The sequence below is a fragment of the Peromyscus californicus genome, unplaced genomic scaffold, assembly GCF_007827085.1.
Source record: "Peromyscus californicus insignis strain IS unplaced genomic scaffold, ASM782708v3 Scaffold_13__1_contigs__length_99412109, whole genome shotgun sequence".
In the NCBI taxonomy this organism is placed as follows: Eukaryota; Metazoa; Chordata; class Mammalia; order Rodentia; family Cricetidae; genus Peromyscus; species Peromyscus californicus.
In genome coordinates this window covers 6,189,474-6,212,103 of record NW_026294424.1, presented here as the reverse complement: position 1 = coordinate 6,212,103, position 22,630 = coordinate 6,189,474, and the positions used below count along the sequence as shown (strand labels likewise).

The 22,630-nt window shown below is 53.7% G+C and overlaps 2 protein-coding genes across 21 annotated transcripts in view; one reads left to right on the top strand and one right to left on the bottom strand.

The window, feature by feature from the left end:
• The window catches only part of Sfi1 (SFI1 centrin binding protein), a 59,644-nt gene extending 51,022 nt beyond the window's left edge, over positions 1 to 8,622 (top strand). For 7 of the 11 annotated variants that reach the window (XM_052736284.1, XM_052736282.1, XM_052736283.1 and 4 more), the window contains 11 exons: positions 2,800 to 2,960; positions 3,390 to 3,464; positions 4,073 to 4,147; positions 4,259 to 4,435; positions 4,503 to 4,762; positions 5,587 to 5,691; positions 5,824 to 6,010; positions 7,268 to 7,406; positions 7,517 to 7,595; positions 8,177 to 8,288; positions 8,376 to 8,622. In XM_052736284.1, coding sequence (XP_052592244.1) covers positions 2,800 to 2,960; positions 3,390 to 3,464; positions 4,073 to 4,147; positions 4,259 to 4,435; positions 4,503 to 4,762; positions 5,587 to 5,691; positions 5,824 to 6,010; positions 7,268 to 7,406; positions 7,517 to 7,595; positions 8,177 to 8,288; positions 8,376 to 8,480 — 1,475 coding nt within the window. In that variant the 3' untranslated portion in view covers positions 8,481 to 8,622. Of the gene's footprint in view, positions 1 to 2,799; positions 2,961 to 3,389; positions 3,465 to 4,072; positions 4,148 to 4,258; positions 4,436 to 4,502; positions 4,763 to 5,586; positions 5,692 to 5,823; positions 6,011 to 7,267; positions 7,407 to 7,516; positions 7,596 to 8,160 lie in introns of all 11 variants that reach the window. The other 4 variants (XR_008217679.1, XM_052736285.1, XM_052736286.1 and 1 more) reach the window with 4 other exon arrangements.
• Pisd (phosphatidylserine decarboxylase) overlaps positions 8,562 to 22,630 on the bottom strand; it is a 46,658-nt gene continuing 32,589 nt past the window's right edge. For 3 of the 10 annotated variants that reach the window (XM_052736298.1, XM_052736299.1, XM_052736297.1), the window contains exons 4-8: positions 11,546 to 11,782; positions 11,162 to 11,300; positions 10,785 to 10,931; positions 10,359 to 10,519; positions 8,562 to 9,798 (exon numbers count right to left, since the gene is read on the bottom strand). In XM_052736298.1, coding sequence (XP_052592258.1) covers positions 9,574 to 9,798; positions 10,359 to 10,519; positions 10,785 to 10,931; positions 11,162 to 11,300; positions 11,546 to 11,782 — 909 coding nt within the window. In that variant the 3' untranslated portion in view covers positions 8,562 to 9,573. Of the gene's footprint in view, positions 9,799 to 10,358; positions 10,520 to 10,784; positions 10,932 to 11,161; positions 11,301 to 11,545; positions 11,783 to 13,378; positions 13,545 to 14,970; positions 15,121 to 15,151; positions 15,423 to 19,422; positions 19,578 to 22,630 lie in introns of those variants that run through there. The other 7 variants (XM_052736295.1, XM_052736296.1, XM_052736302.1 and 4 more) reach the window with 6 other exon arrangements.

Below are 22,630 nucleotides of genomic sequence, written 5' to 3'. Positions count from 1 at the left end.
TGGCCGGGCGGTGGTGGCGCACACCTTTAATTCCAGCACTCAGGAGGCAGAGGCAGGCGGATCTCTGTGAGTTTGAGGCCAGCCTGGTCTACAGAGCGAGTTCCAGGAAAGTCACAAATCTATACAGAGAAACCCTGTCTCGAAAACAAAACAAAACAACAACAACAAAAAACAAAACAAAAAAACCCTCAGAGCCAGATATCAGGGTAAATGCTAAAAGATCAGAGACAGAGGAACAAGCCACAGCTACCTCTCACTTCAATAATTCCTCAGCCAAAAGGACTGAGCTCCTGTCTCCTCCCGCCTTACATTCCTCTCTCTGCCCAGCCATATCACTTCATCTCTCCACCTCCCTAGTGCTGGCATTAAAGGCGTGTGCCTCCCAAGCACTGGGAGCAAAGGCACAAAATCCCAAGTACTGGAATAAAGGTGTGTGCCACCATTGCCTGACCTCTATGGCTAACTAGTGGCTTAGCTCCGCCCTCTGATTTTCAGGCAAGCTTTATTTATTAGAGCATACACAAAATTTCACCACATTCCAGAGTCTTAGGTATGGGAGTGTTTTGTAGATATATCAGTTGGGACTGGGCTCCATACTCTGCATTTTGCTTGGTTATGTTTATATTTTCTTTTTTTTTTTTTTTTTTTTTTTTTTTGGTTTTTCGAGACAGGGTTTCTCTGTGTAGCTTTGTGCCTTTCCTGGAACTCACTTGGTAGTCCAGGCTGGCCTCGAACTCACAGAGATCCGCCTGGCTCTGCCTCCCGAGTGCTGGGATTAAAGGCGTAAGATTTCTTTATTTATTATGTATACAGAAGAGGGCGCCAGATCTCATTACAGATGGTTGTGAGCCACCATGTGGGTGCTGGGAATTGAACTCAGGACCTCTGGAAGAGCAGTCGGTGCTCGGTGCTCTTAACCTCTAAGCCATCTCTCCAGCCCATGTTTATGTTTTCTGTAATGATCTCCATCTATCGCAAGAAGTTTCCTTGATGAGGGGTGAGACCCTTTACTTTTTAAGGCAAAAAACCAAACCAAACCAAAACCAAAACAAAACAAAACAAACCAGGCCAAAAGTCACATCACCTGGAGTCTGACTTCGGAGGGTGCCCTCTACTTCCGTAGGATTTTTCGTCTATGAAATGAGGCTGTAGTACTTTTGTGTTAAGTTGTTATACTTAGGGATGGTATAGTTGTAGCTAGGGAGATAGGTACACTTAAAACAGTATCCAAGACATGGTAAAGTGGCTGGTCTCCAGCTCATGACTGCTGCCTTCTCTGACTGAATGGGTCCAGAAGTACCTCCTGTATCAGGCATCCCCAGGCCCCAGGACGAGGTCTACACAGTGGGCCCAGAGAGTCAACACTGCCAAAAGATGGTTTTATCACAGTCCTGGTTGCCACGGACTGGCCCATCGGGGGTACCACGACCGTAGGAGAACCAGGGCTTGGGTAGTCAGGAAGGCAAGGATTCGGCGAATGACAGACAGACAACACACTCAGAAGTGGTTTGAATCTGCTGCAGTTTTACTTCTGCAAATCAGTAGTTTATATACAGAAAAGAAAACTATCAAGTCATACAAGGAACAACAAGAGCTTGGCAATAGTTCAATTACATCATCTTTAAAAAACAGCAAGCACACAGTTATTAATCGGCGCTAGACATTTCCCTTCACCCACAAGAACTTTATGACCCAAAGAGCAGTCTGTGTTTTTAGTACGGTCCCTAGTTTATTATTCATTTTTACTTTTCTGGTTCTCATGACCCACTTAGCCAATTTGGATGCTGCAGATCCTCCCTAAGTCTTTCTTTAGTTTTTTTATCACATATCTTTTTTAATATAAAACCTTTTAACCTGCTGAAATATGGACTCTTGTACTTTTACGCCTGTAAGGGGAAGGAGTTCTGCTGTAGTCCTTACATTTCCCATATTGAACTTCCTCAATGGAGGGGCCCACCATCTGCCTCCTATGAGATAACGTTTTCTGCCATAAATCACTTTAGGTGGGATTTCTAAAGGATTCCTAGTGGGTGAGTGTTCATTCCCTAGAAGTGCCTGAACTATTATACTTTCTGTTATCTAGTGGCTTGGGGTCTTTAAGGAATAGCTCATTTTGCTATATCTAAATAAGGTCCATGTCCAGCTTCCCCTTTCCTCCATAGTTCACAACCCAAGCATTCATTAGTTTTGGCTGTGCTTCATAGATTAATTAGAACATTGTCAGAAAAGCAGTTATACACAACCCATAGCCCAGGGAGCTCATGATCCGTGAAGCACGTCTCCTTCGAGAAGGAGGCATAACACGGGCACTCTGCCAGGGACCTCCAGGGAGCTTAGTCCCGTGGGACACGTATCTCCCGTCCACTATTATTGATATAATTGTTCATGTCACACGGATGACACTGGAGTTGGTGTGGCACCTGGTCATATCTTAGGCTCACTTGACTTCACTCTCTGAGCTTTATTTCCCTCTCTGAGCTTGGGCTCCAGTAGGAAGCTCCCTTTTGGGACTGTGGGTCTCCTTTCGCATAGCTGCCAGCCTCTGTGTGGGTCCGTGGGGCCTGGCACACCTTCAGTGACTGCACGGGTGTGCCACTTCTGGGACAGCACTTGGGGATGCAGCAGCAAGAAATTCTGGTCCAGTTCCCAGAGTGCAGAGATGACCTGGCTTTACCCAGTGACGTGGATCCTGTGGCTGTCACCTCACATAACATCTCCAGCCGCCTAGCCCTTCCCTGCCACACAGTCACCTAGGAATGAAAATCCTGTACCGTTATCAGTGGTTTCCGTCTGCCTCAGGTCGTCTCCGTAACTCCTTTCGGCACTGGCGGTTCTGCAGCCAGAGGGCAGCCCAGCAGAGAATGCAGCTGCAGCGGGCGGCACGGCATCACCGCCAGCAGCTGCTGCTGGAAGGGATGGCTGGGTGGAAGGCATACCATCTGGAGTGTGTCAGGAAAAAGGTGAGGCGGCTGGTGGCAGCTTTCCAAGCCCTGCATGAGTCAGGGGTGTCTGGACCCCGGGCCCGTGTCCTGGGGAGGGGTCTCCAGACAAAACTCTAGGCGGCTAGAATGCATGCCTGTGCTTTAGGATTCTGTGGGAACAAGGCTGCAGGAGCCATTCTGGGCAATTCCTGAAGGTAGGAATGGCCATCCTGAGAATCAAGTCTACGCCAGGAGGTGGCGGCTTAGAAGAGAAATCTGGTTTCCCTGACCCCTGGCTTTTCAGATCTGGGGAAACTATGGAGCCCTTCGGACCCGGCACCTGTCTAGGAGCCTTTGGCGGCATCCTGAACAGCTCTTGGCAGGAGGCTGTCTACTTGTCTGGAGCCTCACCAGTGGCTGGGGCTAGAGAACGGAGAGTCTGACTCCTGTGCATTTGCTCTCTCCCAGCTTCTGCAGAGGCAAGGTGCCCAACTCCTGGCAAAGAGACTCAGTCGGGCCTGCTTCTGCCAGTGGAGGAAGCAGGTAGGAGGAACCTGCAACACTTCTTTCCTACGGGCTCAGAGACTTGAGCCCTCTCAGCCCCACGTCTAGTTCCGTCTTTAATGCTGTCTGTCTGAAGCTCCACCTTTGTGCCCCCCCCCCATCAGCTTCATCCACACCCCATCTGTTGAAGACCGGTCTCTTCGATTCAGTTTTTCTTACAGTGTCATCTTAAACACACTGGAATAATACCCCAAAATTAATTTGAAATGAATTTTAAGTCTTTGTTGACGTCTTGATTAAAAAAAAAAAAAACCCAGACGGTCACACGCATTCTGCTCAGCAACACTCTTGCCCTAGGCTGGAGAGCCTCCCAGCTCTGCTCCTGGCCCCATAGCAGTCCTCTGTGAACCCTATTGGCTCCTTCCATTCACCCCTTCTGATTGCTCTTTACAGTCCCCCTTTCTACTGTCACTTCTTCAGTCCATAGACCCTGAACATGTTGATATCTCAAGGTCAGGATGAGGCCAGGGCCTGAACCCCTCCCAGTAGAAGGAGGGTAGATGCTTTAGCTAGAGACTGGTGAGCGGGGAGTGACCACGGCCATGTTGCCTGTGCATTCCTCTGAATAACCGTCCTCTGGCCGACAGCTGGCAGCCCGGAAGCAAGAGCAGTGGAGTACAGCCCGGGCCCTGTGGTTCTGGGCCTTCTCACTACAGGCAAAGGTAATGTTTTCCAGCTTCCTGGTTACTCCTGCCTTCAGGGCAGCTCTGTGGGCAGGGGCATGGGAGCCAAATGGAAGGCTGAGCCTCATCTCTTGCTGTCTCTTCTACAAGGTGTGGACTGCGTGGCTTGGCTTCGTACTTGAGAGGAGGAGGAAGGCGGCCCGGCTGGAGCAAGCTGTGCAGGTCTACCACCAGCAGCTGCTGCAGGAGGGGGCCACGCGGCTTCTGCGCTTTGCCGCCAGTGTGAAGGCCTCCCGGCAGCAGCTCCAGGCCCAGCAGCAGGTCCAGGTAAGCCAGGGCTGCTGGTGAGGAGCTGGCAGGGCAGGGCAGGACCTGATGAGAAGTTGTGTTGCAGGCAGCCCACAGCCTCCACTGTGCAGTCCGCCACTGTGCTGAGCTCTGGAAAAGGAAGGCGCTTGGTCCAGGCAGGGCGGCTCAGCCACCGGCACCCGTCACATTCAGCAGGAGAGTGACATTTAAGGATTCCTTTCTCTCCGGAGTTGCTGCTGAGGCTGAGGATGCCACCCTGGAGACCAAGAAGTTGCGAGCTCCTCCATCTCAGGGCATCCTGGGCAGCTTGGCAGTAGCTGCAGGGGAGCCCTGCCTCCTAGAGCTGTGAGTGGCCTGTGCCTCACCTCTGCCTCTAGTCCTAGAGCCAAAATGGGGAGTATGCATGAGGGACAAACAGCCCTGGGAAGGGCAAGATGAGACTGCCACAGCCTCGTCACATCAGAGCTGCTCAGAGGCCTCACCCCGTCAGGCTCTCCTTCCCAGGGCATTGGGGAGGCAGTGGAATTTACCAACTTTTTGACTCATCAGAAATGAGACTGTTGTCCCTTCCCCTGTGACATCTGCTTCTCCCTGCTTTATGATACTCAACAGACGGTCAAGCCCTCATGCCTTGCCTTAGCCTGCAGTCTCTCTCCTTCCCCCAGAAGCCCCAATTTTTGTGGGTACCTGTTCTTTTCCCCACCCCCTTGGATGGCTTCTCGCAGCCCTATGCACACCACCCTTGCCGAGGCAGCTGCCATTCCCAGAGTAACCAGCACTGAGTCTCAGAACTCATGGTGGGTAGAGTATACCTACCAGGCCACCATCCCTGCTCTGTCCCTTCATTCCTAACCTTGGCAGAACCCTGAATGCCTCAGAGGCTGCTTGCTCCCTTCTGATATGGACCGGGCATCATATTGTCAGCTTGCTGTGCAGGTCAAAAGAAAGGTTGCAGCTCTAGCACCCGTGGATCAGGTTGACTGTAAGGGTTACGTCGAGTTGTTTAGGCTCAGGCCTGCCCCACGCACAGTGGCCCCCAGCCAGAGCCTTGCTTTGCCTGGCCTTCAGTCTGCCTCTAAAATGGCAAGGATTGAATGAACCTTAGAGAGATCTCAGGTCCATCGCCCTGCAGACCTAGTCAGTCCAAGGAACAGACTATTTCTCTCCAGCAGTAAGGCCCGCTCATCACGGAAACAGCCACGACGTCCATCCTTCCTGCTGGAGCATTTGCGGAGCCAGAGGTCCCCAGGCTGGTGCACCCTCAGGGAGCAGCAGTAAGTTAAGTGATTGCGAGTCCTCAAAGGCACTGGCAATTTATCTGGGTCCTATATTTGTTGGATGTGTGGCCTCTTTAATCCAGAGAAAGGTTCCACAGTGTGACCAGCTCCTGCCTTCCTTCCACTCAGGTTGGAGAAGCCTCTGGAAAAGGGTCAAAGCATGGCTCCACCAGGAGGCCTTTCCCCGATGAGGCCCTTCCTACCTGTGGTTCTGCCCAATGCCCCTGGTTTGAAGCTGCCCCCTCCAGCAAGTCCAGGCCTGGATCTGTTGCCTCCTTCTTCCTTCATGCCCCGTGGGGTGGGAGACACCGCCAGGGTGAGTCCTCCACCTGTCATCGGCTCTCCTCCCGAATCCTTCCTCCAACCCTTGTTAGGATTCTTTCTTGGTCACTCGAGAAACTTGGGTGCCCTGCGCACCAGGCCTAAAACACAGCAGTGGCCAGTCTCTTAACACCCCAGCCCTTGAGGAATGTCCTGTGGTGGGACAACCAGAGAACCTTACAGGCAGACCCTCAGCAAGGCTTGGGGACAGGTGGGCTGTGGAAGCTTGAGTAGGAAGAGGAAGAAATTGAGGGGCTGTTCCAGGGCACCACATCTGGCCTGGAGCATGAACTCAGCACCAAGTAGAGGGCAACCAGGAAGACATGCTAGTGCTCTGATTAGCTCCTACCGTTGGGGGACAGGCGGTTGGGGACAGTGAGGCAGGACTTGCTGTGGAGAGGGAAGAAAAGGAATCCAGGAACACTTAGGGAAGAATTCTTTGACTAAAAGGAAACAGGTGGGGCCCAGTGTCTGGTGAGGCGGCTGGTCCCTCTTTATCAGGAGAGAGAGAGAGAGAGCAGCACTCAGTCGGTCTCCAAGGCTGTGCGTGTCCCCAGTGCAGGGCAAAGGTGTCACCTGAAGAGCACAGAGGACAGAAGGTCCTGGGCACAGGTAGCCAGGCTGTGAGAGCATGAGGGTGTGCTCCTGAAACAGGTGGCAGTACTGAGTCAGCTCCTAAGAAGTTGGTGCTGCCTGGGGAGGGAGGGTGGAGACAGGAAGGAGGCAGTTTCTGGGGATGAGTGGCTGGTAACAGAAGCGACACACCTAATCCCAGCACTTAGGTATAGAGGCAGGACAGAGCTCAGAGTCAGCCTAGGCTACACAGCAAGACTCATCTGCGTCAGTAAATAAGTCAACAAAAACTGAAAAAATGGTGGCATGCCTACTCTCCACAGAAGACTTGGGGCACAGGAGTGTCGGGTTGGGGGAGCTGCCGTGGACTCCCCTTCCCCACTGAGGCCGAGCTTAGCTTGCTAGCTGAGCATCGTGGGGTGAAAGGCTGGGGAAGGGCAGAAACTGTCTGTTCCTGGGGCAGCACTAGAAGTGCCCTTACACATGGGTGGCACTCAACAGTGGAGATTGCCTGTGGGACGTCCCTGTGTGTCACCCTCCAAAACAGGCAGAGCAGGGCTTTGTGTGCTAGCCAGTCATCCTGTCACTGCAAGGCACTGTGGGCAATGAACGGGGGACAGGATTCACTTGCCAGGGTCCCCACAGCGTCATTGCTCAGCATCCACCCTTTCTTCTTCAGGTGTCAGCAAAGCCCACCATCCCTGGACCTCAACCTCTGGCATGCCCAGCCCTAACCAGGGGCCCTCAGCCCCATCTTTTCCTCCCTGAGGATTTCACAAGCACCAGGATTGGGCCTGGCTATGGCTCCGAGGCTACAGGTGAATAGGTCAAGGCACTGGGGCCACCCTTCCACCAAAGCCTGCCAGTCTCTTTGGTGGTTCTAAAGAGGGTGGTGGGCAAAGTCAGACTTATCTTCCCATTGCTGCAGGCCACACAGAGCTTGAGGCTGAGCTGGAGGAGATCCAGCAGCAGTTACAGCACTACCAGAGCACCAAGCAGAACCTTCGGTGAGCTGCCCTGGGACCTGCCCATGTAAATAGCTGTGGCTTGGAAAGGCAGGGGTTCCACTTCCCCCAGCAGGTGCTGGGGAACCCCTCTGTGTGTTGTGGTGAGTGTCCTGGGTCACCTTTATCCCCTCCAATGTTGGCCTCACGTAGGGTTGGAAGCTCTGCCTTCCATTTGGAGGATATGTAAAGCCAAGCAAGGCTTGTTTATTCTGTTACCCACCCAACAACCATGGCTGTAATACTGACAAGGTACAGACAGCACAAGCCTGGGTCCTAGCTACACCCAGTGCTCTGGGGACTGATAACATACAGCAGCTTTCAGAGAAAGGAGGGAAAAGTCTGGTCCCCTAGAAAGGACAGGAAGAGTAGTTTTCACATGGGCCACCCGAGTTGTCGTTTGCTGGGGAAGACAGAAGAGCATTGCTCTCCTCAGCCATTGCCGGCAGCCTGAGCAGGGCCCTTCCACACTGTCTGTCCCAGCCCTTCAGTATTAGCCAATATGCCTCTTCAAACCAGAAAGGGCTCCCTGGAGGCTATGCCAAGAAGTCAGCCTGATAGGCAGCAGGTGTTCCCATCCCCAGGTCATGCCAGCGACAAGCCAACAGTCTGCGTAGGTGGCTGGAGCTAAGCCAGGAGGAGCCCAGGCCTGAGGACCAGGATGTAGAACAGCAGGTGAAAAAAGAGCTAGAGGAGGTAAGACCCGGGTCAGCCCCGGTTAGCCCAGATCAGCCCCTGGGCTGTGCGACCTTTCAGCTTGCCTTGTCCCACTCTTGCCCCCAGGTGGAACTACAGATCCAGCAGCTGGCAGAGGAGCTCCAGGCCCAGCGTCAGCCCATCCGTACATGTATGGCTCGTGTTCAGGCCCTGAGACAGGCTCTGTGCTAGTGGGCTTGCCCCTGGGGGCAGGTGCTGTCCTTCCCCAGGCCACAGACACCCGCCCTCCTTCAATAACAGAATACAAAAAGCTACAATGGTTTGGGGTTTTTATTTCAAAATGTCTGGCAATTAAATGAATTACTGTTCAGAAGTCTCCTACTTTTCATACAAAATACTGTATTACTGATACAGTTAAAAAAGTTCAGTGATTTCTCCTACAGGAGAAATTCATGGCATCTCCAAGATCAACATGAAATCTGGCCTTGTCCTTCCCACTGGGTTCCCCATGGTCTGCATACCTGGCAGCCACCTGGAACAGGATTTCTAGGCACTGACCACCGTACCCTCTGCCTCCAACAGCCCCTAGACCAATAGCAGCGTGTCTCCTACTTCCCACAGGGCTGGGCCTCCACCTCCCCTTCACTCTGGACACTGCCAGGCAAGTCAGTAATTGGTTTTGCCTACTGGCAAAGGGACTCAGCCAGCTTTAGAAGGTCAGACCCTGGGGCCTACAAAGGTCTACATCATTAGTCAATGCCCTCAGAAGACAATGGCAAAGTCTAGGTCAACGCGTTCAGCAACACATAGATGATTTTACTTTTCCAGCAAGCAGAGGGGTGGATCTGGGAACAGAAAGCAGTTGTGAAGGCCATGTGGCCTGCTCTAAGAAGAGGGTAGATCCACAGTCTGTGCCAAGGATGCACCTCACCCTGTGCTCAGGGAGGGAGGCAGAGAAGCTAAGGCAGATGAACAGAGGGCTGACAGAAGGCGGCCCCGAGACAGGTGTGGGGTGCAGCTTGAGGGTGTGGTAGCACATAACCGTTCTCACAGTACTCAGGAGATGGAGGGTCTCCAACTTACACAAAATTTTAAAAAACCTCTCCAAGTGATTCTGAGGTCAAATCATACCCACGCTCTGTAAAGGGGGTCTAGGTCCTGACAGATTCCAAACCTCTCCGCTGCACCTCTGGACAGGCAAGAACAGATCACTCAGGTCCTACCAGGTCAGCCCCACAGTGTCTCTCGACCGGACAGCCTGGGGTGCCTCTGAAGACCTCATGCTCCTGTGTGGAAAGATCCCTTGGCAGCGCAACCAGGAAGACTAGAGGGAGCCCAGCGCTTCCCCAAAGCGGATCTTCTGCCCTGCCTTCAGCCTGAAGTTGAAGTCCTTGGGTGCCTCAAAGATGAGCACGATAGTGGAGCCCAAGTTAAACTCGCCCAGGTGCTCGCCTTTGCGCATGGGCACACCCTCCTTGTTGGCATGTGTTATAAAGCTCAAGTCATTGTAGGAACCCTTGCTGTATCTGGGGCTGTTCGTTTGCAGGTCCTGGGGGCAAGAAGGAAAGGGTTAATTAGCCTTGTGGCCTATCCTCAACCCTGCCCAGCTCAGGAAAGGTAACAAGGACAGCATCTCAGGGCAAAAGGCTGTCGCCAGTCAACAGGCCCAACCTCTGACAAGGCTGGGGATAGGGGGCGTGGACAGACCCAACGCTTGTCCACACATTAATGGTGCCAGGCTAGCAGCAGCAGCAGTCATAACACCTAGAAAGGCAGCCTGGGGAGGGCGCCAGGTTTTCCCATCTAAGCCAGTTCCACCCATCTGCATGCTCCACCTTTGCCTCGGAGCCTGGCTCCTGGCAGACAGGCAGTGTATCGGAGTGAGGTTGGGTCTCTCACCTCTCCAGCCATCTCCAGGCAGGTGAACGGCAACAGGGAGACGGAGGCTAAGAGGCTGAGCTGCTTAAACAGAGCTGCTGCTCAGCAGAGCCAGGCCTGGCCAGAGCTGGAACGCCCCTCCCCACCACAAAATTGATAAGCCGCAGAGATCTGACTGCACAGCACATGGAATGGCTGGACCCAAGAGGTTGGCCTATGGGCTCTGCTCACTCTGTCAAAGTAGATGCGGATCGAGCCCACGTTGGTGGCGCCCACTGCCGTCAACGAGAAGAACCCATGTTTCCAGTCCCCAGTTAGGACCACACGCTCATTGTGACAGAAGAGCTCCTTGATCCATCGGGCCATGCCAGGGTTCACTGACATCAAGGAACCTAAGGAGATAGGAAAACAAGCGACTTCCTGCTCAGAGCCTGGTGTGTGCATGCCAGAGTGGCCTAAAAGCCACAGGGACTCAGGCTAAGTGTTGTTTAAATTCCAAGCAGGACCCAGACACCCTTGCCTATAGCCAGCCAGCCTCAAGTGGTCATCTCCTGGCCTTGACAACACCAGCCTAGAGCCCAATCCTCTCAAGTCAAGAGGCCAGGGGCCTCTAATGTCCAGAGAGGCAGCTCTCACCCTCAGCCAGCCCTGGCCTACCTGGGAAGTGGCGCCGATGTGAGACGGTCCAGTCAGTGGGGGAGTGGAAACAGTGGTAGTCTCCGGGGGCCAGGTAGATGACACAGTGGTAGAGCTCATTCCCTTCGCGGGTGACCAGCTGGTTCCTGAAGGACTCATGGGAGGAGGCTGTGGGGTGGGGCAGAGAGGCCTGGCTCTTTGACAAGCTCCAGGTACCGTTCACCCCACAGTGCGCACCTGGCCCATGGCCTGCACGTAGCCTAGCTGGAGGCTCCAGTGTCTGCATACTAGCCTGCTGCCCCAAAGCCTCCCAGCCTTTGAGTTCCCTTGGCCCCTTATGCCCTTTGTTAGCCTCTGATGTCCACCCCAGCTCCAACCCCAACGAAGCAGTGACCCACCTGGAGGGAAGGGCAGGTCCTCTGTACAGGCTCGAGGGCCCAGGAATGACTCCAGGGAGTAGGTTACGCCCTTTACCTGCTCCACCTCACAGTTCTTCACCTGCCCAAAGGTGAGGATCTTGCCATCTGATGGGCTGATCTGGAGGAGACAGAGAGGCTTGACACTAAGGGGAAGGAGTTAGTCCTCACCTTCAGTGGCTCCCTGAACTCCACCGCCTGCCAAGCACCTAGGGATCCCCAGTTTAGGACATGCTGACACTGGGGGACTACGGCACATGAGGGAGCATCCCAGAGGGCCTCAGCCAATGTGGGCTGCTGAGCCTGGCTTAAAAGCAGACAAGGAGTTCATTTCCTAATGAGAGACAAGGGCCAGCTGGGCCTTACCACACTGTGCAAGCCACAGACAGGCCGGGCCTGAGGCTTCAGCTTGCGCCGGAAGAACTCGCTGAGGTTCCGGTAGTGTTGCAGGTCCTCCACAGCAGCCTCTGTCATGTTTACCCCAAAGGTCCAGATGTACAGGCTGTAGACCGGCCTCCGCAGCCAGGAAGGAAGTTCCACCTGGTTCAGGCGGCCCCAGGCACGTGACAGCAAACGCGTTGGCACCGACTTGTACAGGGCCACCTGCAGGCCACAGTGCAGGAGGCTGAGTTGGTCACAAACTGAGAGCTGTCACACATCACACACTCCCCCCCCCCCCCCCCCCCGTGTATGTGATATATACATACACACACACACACACACACACACACACACACACACACACACACACACATATATATTAGAGAGAGAGAGAGAACACACCTAGAGAAGCCACCACAAAAGCCCAAGTGTTCAGGCTGGTTTGTGATGTGGCTGTTTCTCAGAAGGAACCAGACTGTGCTCACCAATACTCAAACAAGGGCTGGATGTGCATACAGCCTGGACCATTTTTTTGCTATTTCATGCAAAGGTCAAAGAGCAGCTGCTTTAGTCCCAGAGGTAGAGACTGGCCCAAACTGTCTCCTTCTTTTTTCAAATTTATTTCTTTTTATTTTATGTTTATGTGTGAGAGTGCCAAATCTTGGAGTTACAGTTGTGAGCTGCCATGTGGGGGCTGGGATTTGAACCTGAGTCCTTGGGGAACCTGCTGGGCCATCTTTTCAGCCCCCTGTCTTGGTTCTTGAAGATGGGAGGTAGTGGACAGAAATGGAGCTGATACAAGCCTAAAAGACTATCAGGAGGCATGCTACCCTCGTCCTAGCTCACTGTCCACATTCCATACTACTCAAGAAGGCACCCGGAGATTCCCAAGAGCAAGGGCGGGTGTATAGTCCAGAGCATCCTCTTCATAGGAAGCAAGGACGGTGTTCTCACTCTCAGATCTGCAACATCACCTTGCCACATCTGCACCTGAGCAAGCCCATGGGCTCTCAAAAGGCAGGAGGAGACTTCTCTTTGAAAACTTGCTGCTATCCCTCTAGTATGGAGCACCAAGAGACAAGTGGCAGGCCCACTATTGGGCCAGATGGTCCTGCAGAACTCTTGAGCTGCTGCTGCTGCCACTGCTGTGTGTCTGAACACAGAGCACCAACGCCCTTAAAAGTGAAGTCATTTTCAACTTTGAACAGTCCTTCCCCATACTAGTGTCTCCTGGCTGATGCTGATCAGCCACTTGGACAGAGCAACACCATCATGTGGCTCCAGGCTACACTAGTGTCTAGTATACTCTCTTGGGTTTTTGCGATGCCTACCTAGACTACCAGTGATCAAGAAGCAGGGCCTCCTTCGTGGGGTCAGTCTGTAAAGAAACTGAGAGCAAGACAGCCCTCCAGGCGTACGCTGGCCAGGTCCTGCCCGGGGCAGCCCTCTGTGCAGTCCTGAGCTTCTCAAGCATGTATTCCAATTCACAGGCCCAGTCTAGTGCAGCCTTCCTGAACTGCCTGCTGGTGTCCAGATTTTACTTGGATTTTTCTTACAATCACCTCTCTGCTTGCTTCCGCCTGTCAGAGTGACATCATTTTCTGATTGACCAATGTGTAAGTTCCTCCCGAAACCAGTGCTCCCAATGACACCAGTGAAGCTGTAGACTGTCACATGGTCCCCATCAAACACCCTTCTCACACAGATCTACCCGAGAGTGCAGCCACTGCTTCTACTTCTGAAGACTTGTTTCTTCCTCCGTCTTCCCTGTAGGCCTGTCTAGGGAGGGCCATGGCCAAGAGGCCTGTTCACACTTACCCTGCTCACGGGCCTCCATCCCACCCGGCTGAGGGGCCTGAGGGCACCGAAGGGCAGGAGGTAGTAGAGGATGGTCAGGGGCCAGGAGCGCAGTTTCAGAGCAGGTCTGGACATGCAGCTAAGCTGGCCTAGCCGCCGCCGTAGGGCCAGCTGGGGGAAGTACAACCTGCAGGACACATGTTCACACATGGCCTGGGTCAATGCCTGAGTCTAAGAGAAACTGAGGAGCAAGCCCCTCAGCCAATGCCATTCCTGCTCCCTCACACACACACACCCCCCCCCCCCCCCAGCAAGCTGCCTCTCCAATGGAGCCAAACGGTTCCAGCAGGCATTCCAACCAAGCCCTGGTTCTGAGTCGGGGACCTGGCTGCCTGACTTGTGGGCTCACTTCCCAGTGTCTCCCACCTGCCAGCTGACTGGGTGGCAACAGGACAGAGGCAGTCCAGGCCCACCTCCTGGATACTCTAAGGTAGAGCCCCCTCCAAGTACTGCAGCAGCCCCAGCAGAGGCCTTGGGGGCCTGGAGAATCTGCCTTATACCTGCAGCCTCCCATGCTAAGGAGGGTTGGGACCCAAGGATAGTTCTGTCCTGACAAGGTGCCAGAAAGACTGAGTATAAGCGAAGCAGGGCACAAGACTGAAGTGCCATGATCCTAGCCAGCTGGACCACACAACTGTGTCACCTGGACAACCTTCAGATCTTTTGCTTCCTCTTTTGCTAAATGATAGGACATAGCTGTGGCTCCATCTGCCTGTGTCTCTGCGTCAGGCTCTCTAAACCTCATCCACAGAGTTAGGAGGAGGACCACCACCTAGTTCCAAAGCCGCCTCCTACGCTGCGAGAGTCACATGTGTGCCCATGGGGTCCACCTGTTTGACAAGTTCATTGTTTTCTATACAGCCAGCTTTGCAAAGGCACAGAGGCCTTTGCCCTGTAACCTCGGCTTCCTGAATGCAACTAAGTTCTGTCACACTCAGGTCCTAGAAAATACTCCTGAGGCCTCAATGTAGCCATCATGAGACCATAATGCCACCCACTCTGAGAATGTCCCCAGGCATTCAGATTCTTGTTTGAAAAATCACATTTGATTAAACAAGCTAAGGCTGCCATCTGCAACTGTGCTTGCTCTCAAGAGAAGCCGAGTCCTCTGTCTCCCAGAAACTGAGCAAGCCAAGGAACAAAAGGAGATTTCAGCAGATAACGGGGTGAGTGCCTGGCAGTCCATCAGTGATGGCAGAGGAGGGCTGAGCCTAAGCTCCCAGTGCTAAAGCCACAGCACCGCAACTGTCCTGCATTCATTTTCTCTCTTCCACTCCACCCCACTATGTTTTTAAGACAGAAGGAGGTGGCAGGGACCAAGCAAAGACAAATCTCTATTCCCCTGTGGGCTGCCCCGCCCAAGTCACTGCAGAAGAGAGGAGACCAATCCCGAAATGCTGGGCAGGGGAGGCTGGTCCTCTCCCAAGTGTAGGAAGCAGGGGTCAGGTGGTAGGAGGGGGCCTGGATGCCCTTGCTAAGGACCAAGACATAGGGCAGAAGCCCATTCCTGTCTCCCCCCACTGGGCCCTCCTCCCAGCCAGAACCACAGGTACCTGAAGTGGGCTCTCCTACTCGGGGCACTCAGGACCCCCTCTCCAGGCCCCTCCAGCCGAGGGGGTCACTCCCAGACCTCCTACTGCCACCTCCACATGACAGCCACTAGCCTTGACCTCTGACCTTCCTGAGATAGTGCCGGGGTACAGTAGGGTTAGGTCTCGATGGGCAGCATCTCACCATTTCGCTGCTGCTTGGAGCTCTGGTCCTTGCGGCTTCTCTGACTGACACATTGTGGTAGGCACAGGGAGGGTGTCTGAGCCTCCACAAGAGTGCGCTCGATCACTCGCTCCCTCGCTGGCTGGCTCACTCACTCGCCTTTGTTTTTCTCCTTCCTCCCCTTCCCCCTCGCCAGAGGCATCCAGTGTGGTCACTGCTCCGTCGCTGGTGGCAATGCTTCTAGTCCGTTCACTCCTGGCTCACAGGCACGGGTTAGAGGACCCCACAGCTACTGCAAACAGACAGGCACCCGTCACACAGGTGACTGCACCTGTGGTCAGGCCACCTGCTCAGGCTTTGCCGCCAGGGCACAGCCTGGACTGCGCCAGCCAGCGCTACCACCCAGGTTTGGTCACCTGTCTCGTCCCTGCCAGCTGTCCAGTGCAATTCTGCCTGCTCTGCTGGGGGCAGCAGATGGGCAAAGCTCTGGGGCTGTCTGCTCCAGCCGGCCCTGGTAGAGGTGACCAGACACTGCCACGACTTCTCGGCGCCACTGGGTTCCAAAAGCACAAGGTGGGAATCTGAGCCCTGTGCTCCAGGCTGAAGGCCCCTCCCTCAGAGGACCTGACCCATTTTCCATTCAGATTACAAAGTAGCATCTGAGGAATGACTGAGGGGCAGCCAGCCAGGACGTCCAGGCAAGGCATCATGGTGTGTAATCCCTCTCGGCCTTGGAGCCTCAGGGTACCTGGCTCTGTGTAGTCCAGCTGTCTTCGCAAACTCTAACACCTGGGCTATGGCAGGGAAAACCAGCATGGGGTTGGGCAGCAGCCAGCACTGAAGCCCAAATCTTCCTATCCCGCCTTTCAATCTTTCTTCCAAAAAGCACTTTGGCTAGGCCATTCCCTGGCAATCTTCAGGGCCCACCCCTGCTCACAGCCTCCCCACTGGACAGATAATAGGGAGAAAAGAGCAAGCATTCCACAAATGTGGCTATCTCAGGCCAAAGCAATTAGGGCCTCAAGGTCCTGGGGAGGATGGGAGCTCACAGGGGCTAACTGGAAGCCCATCCACCTGCTCTCCAGCCTCAATCACAGCCCTGGAAGGAGTCAGGCACCTGTCACCGCTTTGCAGATGAAGAAATGCTGGCCTCAAGAGTTACTGCCTGTAACCTGGCGGTAGTAGCGCACGCCTTTAATCCCAGCACTAGAGAGGCAGAGCCAGGTAGATCTCTGAGTTCAAGACCAGCCAGGTTTACAGAGTGAGTTCCAGGGCATCTAAAGTTACAAAAAGAAACCCTGTCTCGAAAAACAAAAACAAACAAACAAAAGAGTTAATGCCTGAGACAGAGAACAGACTCAGGCAAGGACCAGCTAGGCAACACACAGTGACAACTCCTATCACTACCTACACAAGGCACGTGTGTGACACTGGTAAATTCATTTCAGCCAAAGAGGTAAAAATCCCAGCCCTGGCACCTGCCTGCAAAAGCCCCTGAGTCCCCGGTATGCAAACGCCTGGGTATGTACAGATTTCTCCCTGTGACCAAGGAAGTGGAGGATTGGTCTACCCCAGCACACAAACCTCCTCTCTCAAAAGATGCCAGCACCAGATCAGTACAGGTGGGAGCCCCACTCCATCCAAGGGCCAGGGCCAGGGCCAGGGCTAGGGCCAGGCTTTCGGTTCAGCCATGCTTCTGCTTTAAGCTCTATGAGCCTTCTGCTAACTTCCCATGCGTAACAGGAAGTGTGCTCTGACCAGTCATTCTACACTGAGTGCCCACACCCACTGCCTGGCTGAACAGGCTTCATACTGGCCAGGCAAATGGGCTCCGGGGTGATGTGCCATCATGTGAGTTGGGGTCAGGCTCTCAGAGGTCTTTCCTTGATCTATAAAGTCTAGGCTGTGAAACGTTGTTCACACCCAGTTCACACCCGGGTTCACACCCAGGATTAATGGGGAAACAAGTATGACCTGTGGGATGGGGGGACCCAGAGCCTTGGTTTCCTGTTAACGTTTCCTTACTGTCCTATCAAGTAGGATGCTCTGAACACGTGAGCCTGCAAATCCAGCTCTACTAAAACATACCAGTTCTCAACTGAAACTCCTACAGAAACATAGGCATTTTGTCCAGGCTGGGTCCTGGACAAGCTGGGTGGTCCACTGTGAGGGGATGGATGAGCAATGTGATTGTTTGTTTGGTTGGTTGGTTGGTTTTTTTGAGACAGGGTTTCACTGTGAAACAGTTCTGGCTGTCCTGGAACTCACTCTGTAGACCAGGCTGGCCTCGAACTCACAAAGATCCGCCTGGCTCTGACTCCCAAATTCTGGGATTGAAGTTGTGTGCCACCACCGCCTGGCTGAGCAGTGTGTTCTTGCCTTTATCACAGTCTTCTCTTCTACACTGGAACACCTAGGTATCAACATTTCCTAAAAACATCACACAGGGATCCCACATAGTCCCAGGGAACAGAATGAACTTAGCTCTTCCCCAAGAAAGAGGCTGAGTCCTATCTATCTGTCCAGTCAAAAGCCACAAGAACGGAGACAGGCCCACCAGGGTTCCTTCTCCCCTCCAAGCCAAGCTACTTCACTAGCAATGCCCCATCCTCCCCACTTCACAGACCTCCACCACCCTCCGCCTGCCAAAGCCCTTGGACCTGAAGCCAGGGATCTGACCTCCTAGCCTCTGAGTGCTCAAGGCTTTGGGGGAGTCATGGGCAAGGAGGAGCCCTGAGGCAGGTGAGTGCTGACACAATCTGGGAGGCAGACTGTAAAGGTACTACATGCCTGAGGGTCACTCACCTGCTACATGAGAACTCAGAGGGATCTACGGTGAGCATTCATCTGACCACTACAGTCCTGAGAGCTGGTCAGGCCCTGATAAAGCACTGTGGTTCTCCCGGCCTGTTTCTTCATCTGGAAACAGGGAAGGGGAAGCTCCTCTGCCCACTTCCCTTGAGACTCAGAGCAGGGTCACAACAAGGCCACAACAACCTTATAACCTCAACTCCTACCTCAAGCTGGTGGCTTTCCAGCTCTCACTTCCCTTTCCAGCAAGGGAAGCACACTATGAGAAGGCAAAAGGGGGGCAACTCTGAAAGGGGAGCCCAAACTATCAGCTCCGCCTAGGGAGTAGGAAGTTTGGGCTGTGTAAGCACATGGGGACAGGAGTTAGTTCTGCAAGGACATGCTGTTCCGGGGCTCATACCCATGTCCTCCTCCATCCACCACCACTTGAGACGGAGGCAAGGACACTGGGTCCCCAGTGGAATGGAACATTCCAACTGAAGTCAACAATGGACCAGGCCAGTTAGCAGCGGCAGGTGTGTGGGGGAGTGTTAAGAGGGTCGATGTGCTGTGGGGTGGGTGGCACAGGTATGCTCTGGGGTTTGTGCACACTTCCTATTCCTGACTTGGGAGGTTCTGCTCTGGGCAGGAGGTGAAAAGCAGGCAGACTCTACCAAGCTCTTCCTGAACAAGAAAACTCAAAGCCCCAGCTCACGCATCTACTGCTCACTTTCCACTCACATCCCTACCCTGGAGAGCATAGGCCAGGTGTCCCCAGCTCCCTGAGGCAGGTGTGTCCAAGGAGGCAGCTAGCTCCTGCTCCATATTTCTAGGCTGGAAGTAGACAGAATTTCAGAAGTAGAGGACAGGAAAATGGATCTTCCCTGGGCAAACCCAGCAATTCTTCTGGGAAGTCACTAGCAAGGAAGAGGGGACAAAGAGAAGGGCTGGATGGCCTGTAATCAAGTGGCTGAGGGATGTGGTGGGAGAAAGAGAAGGACAAGTTTTCCTCAGGGAATCTTCTCTCAGACCATCTATGCATGGTACCTGGGCCCCGAGGCAGAGAGGGTGTGCACTGACTCCAGCCCTCTGAAGTGGTTAAGTCTACAGGGATGCTCCCCTCTTCCTGTGGTGCCTAGGCTCCAGGCCCCAGGCAGCCCATGAGAAATGCACGCTGGGAGCCCAGGGCCGCCCCCAATGCCTGTACTTCCCGCATCTCCCAGCATCGTGCTCACTTCCTGCCCAGTCTTTTGGGGACTAGAGAAGCTACAGGATATGGAGGAAGTGAGCTCAAGCAGCCGACTGCCTGGGGGGCAGGAGAGCAAGACAGTCGGAAGAGAGTCCTCAGTTCCCAGCTGTGAAAGAGCCAACTAGAAGGCAGCAGCAAAGTGCTAGGAGGCACTCCCACCCGGTCCTCCCACCTCAGGGACGGGAGGGGAGAGCTCCCTGAAAAGCTTGCCTGCCTGCAGCTGCAGGTCCCCTTGAGGCCTCTGTCAACTCACTCACTCACTCACGAGGACAGTCCCAAGCCAGTTTCTGGGCTCTGGTCTTCAACTCCTCCAGCTTTGGCTAGGTTCGGAAGCCTTAGAGTCTCAGAGCAGGCCGGGGCTCCGGTTCCTGCTGAGGGCGAGGGCAGGAGGAGCAACACCAGACGCTGTTAAAGTCACCACACCCCTCTGAGCACCAGCCAAGCACAAGAAGCTCTGAGGGCCCTTTAAGAGGAGGGGCTACAACCTGGAGAAAAGAGGAAGAGGCCGGCAGGGGCCCTGGCCCCACCCAGGCATAGTCTCTAACGGCAGACCAAAGATTATGACCCCTTTAGCAACACCAGAAAAGATGGACCCTTCCGACATTCAACACCCAGTAGAGCAACATGGGCCCAGCACTTCCTAGAGGATGCCTCCTGGGACTTCAGGCTCCCTGAATCCTCAGCCTCTGGCTGGCTTCTGGGCTATGGTCCTCCACCAACCCTGAAAGACAGAGGCCTCATGAAGACTTGTCTTCTTCACTGGATGGACCACAAAGTCACTTCCGGCATCCCTTTTTAACTCCAGAAGTTCTAAAGACATGGGAATCCTTACAATTTCTTCCTACACTGGATCATAAAGACACGAGGTTACCCCCTGCCAACTTCATTTGTCCCCCCGCCCCCCCTCCAAGCCAACAAACCTCTGACAAAGTCCAGACTAGAAGAACAATGTGGATGGGTGAAGAAGAGGAGCTGTGAACAGGGGCCACTCACCCACAGACGGAAACCAGGCAGTGCTTTCCGAGCTGGAAATATCCTGTGGGGTGTCTTTCTACCCCACTGAAGGGGAAGGTCCCAGACTGCATTCAGCAGACCACCCTATACCACCTATAGGGTGCCAGGCCTGCCCAGCTGGCACTCAACTAACATAAATGGAAATGAATGGGCCTAACATTTTCCAGAGAAAGTGGAAGATTACAGGGGGATCAACATTCATTCTATCAGATGAGCCTCGTTCATGTCACGAGTCAACTCAGTAGCAGCTGAGAGCCCTGGGATGGTTGTCTCTTCATGCTAGGCTACTGTAAAGCGTACACCTCCAGCCCCTTCCGGCCACACAGAATTTCATTCCCAAAACAACTATTGTTTGGAAAAGATGATACCCCGTGACAGGGCTTCCAAAGAGACAGGTGGGTCACAAACACTGAAAAAACACGACATTGTTCAGACACAGCCCCACACACCTGTCCTCCTCACCTGGATCAAGCCCAAGAAAGTGCCCCGTGACAAGCTCAAGGACTGTGCTGCAGCAGGGGCAAGCAGACACCTGGAGGGCTGTCCTCTGAGAGGTCCATGATATTCCATACCCATACCACACCACGAGAATGGGGACACGGTGCACACCGGCTGCCTCTACTCCGCTGGCCTGTAGTAGACACTACAGATCAGTCTCTGACCTCGCTGAGCTCCAGAAGACTTTCGACTCTTCTGGAGAAGACTGTCTGGAGTCTGGGGGAGTGGCTCAGTAAAGTACTTGCTTCATAAGAAAGAAACCTGAGTTTGACCCCTGGGGGGTGGACACCACATGCCTTTTCAGAGGGAAAGACCTTTGGGATTTCAAGCCATAGTTAACAGATGGATTTCTTCCTGGGGTGCCCTACCCCCACCATAAGCTTAGTTCACCTCACACAGGTCCCTGTGGGCTCACCCATTCCCTCTACTCTTCTGGGCTTCTGGCTCAGACTGCCACCTAGTGCCACTGGGAGACTCTGCAGGCTAGACCACTTAGCTGCCAGCACCCAAAGGCAAGGGATCTGGAGCCCCCTTAGAGCACAGGCTAGATCTCAGGTGGATGAATTTCATGCATTCCCTGCCTGTACACTGTATAATGTCCTGTGTCAGGAGTGAAAGGTACCCGAGGGACAGGGATGGCAGGTGGTCACTGTCACCTCTTATTCCCCAGGTCCAGAGAAACAGTGAATACAGCTAGTATCTCTGAGTAGCACAAGAAGCCACAGGCAGGTTCATTTTCTATATAGACAGCTAGGAAGCCTGGGACAAGCATGAAGCGCTCTCCACACAAGATTCTCCCAGCCTTGCCCAATTCCTCTTTTTTGTTCAAAAATGTTTTTTAGGAAGCTCACTCCTTACACCATTTCTAGAAAGCCCGCTGGCCCGTGCAGAACCATTCACCCATAACTTGAGGGCCCTATACCAACACTAAGAGATAGCCTGCTTCAGGGTGGAATGAGCCCAGCAGAAAACATCCCAGGCCTCCAAGTCATCATCTACCAGCCTACGAGACAGCCTTGTTTTCTTTTCAATTTCATTTTATGCTAGCCCATCCTAGTCTACTTTTTCAAGATTGCTAGAGTCTCACTCATAGCCATGTTAGCCTGGACCTCACCAAGTAGGCCCCAAGTGGCATTGAAATTGCGGCAACACTCCTGCCTTCCTGAGATACTGGAATTTAGGCTGGTCTTGTTTTTTGTTTGGTTTTGTGAGACAGGGTTTCTCTGTATATCCCTGGTTGTCACGGAACTCGCTGGCCTCGAACTCAAGAGATCTGCCTGCCTCTGTCTCCTGAGTTCTGGGATTAAAGGCGTCCCGTCCCCCCCCCCCCCCCACCGCCCGGCTGGCTTTGTTTTTAAATTGCACATCTTTAATCTCAGCTTTTCCACACATTGGCAACTCAGTGCCAGGGTGGCAATCTCCCAGTGGTACAGACACAGAGTTGTGCCAAGGTTAAGGGAGGCAGAAGTAACTGAAGTAGGGTTGGAGGGCTGGCCACATGGCAGCATAGCCTACACCACCTAGAGGAGTGGCTGCGTGCCTCAGAGCTATGGGCCCTCACAGAAGCAGCCAAGGTAGTGCCTGGAGACCCTCTGAGAGTCCTTCCTGCTCTGGAGCCCAGAGTTCTCTGAGGACCGAGCTGGCCTCTGTTAGCCAGTTCCAGCAGTGGGAGAAAACTGCTCCAAACATTGGCACTGCCATGGAAGCTGAGCAGGTCAGCAGACTCTCCACAGCCAGGCTATCTGCCCATTAACACACACAGCTGTGTTCTCAACACTTACTAGGCACTCCTTGCCTGCACATAATAGCCTCACTTAACAACTGCCCGAACAGCAGCCCTGCTTCTAAATAGTAATACGGCAGAGAATTTAACGTCCACTAAGAAACTGTCAGGGCACGCCCACTACTGCCCACAGTTGAGTACATGGTGGTACAGGGGTATTCTGTGT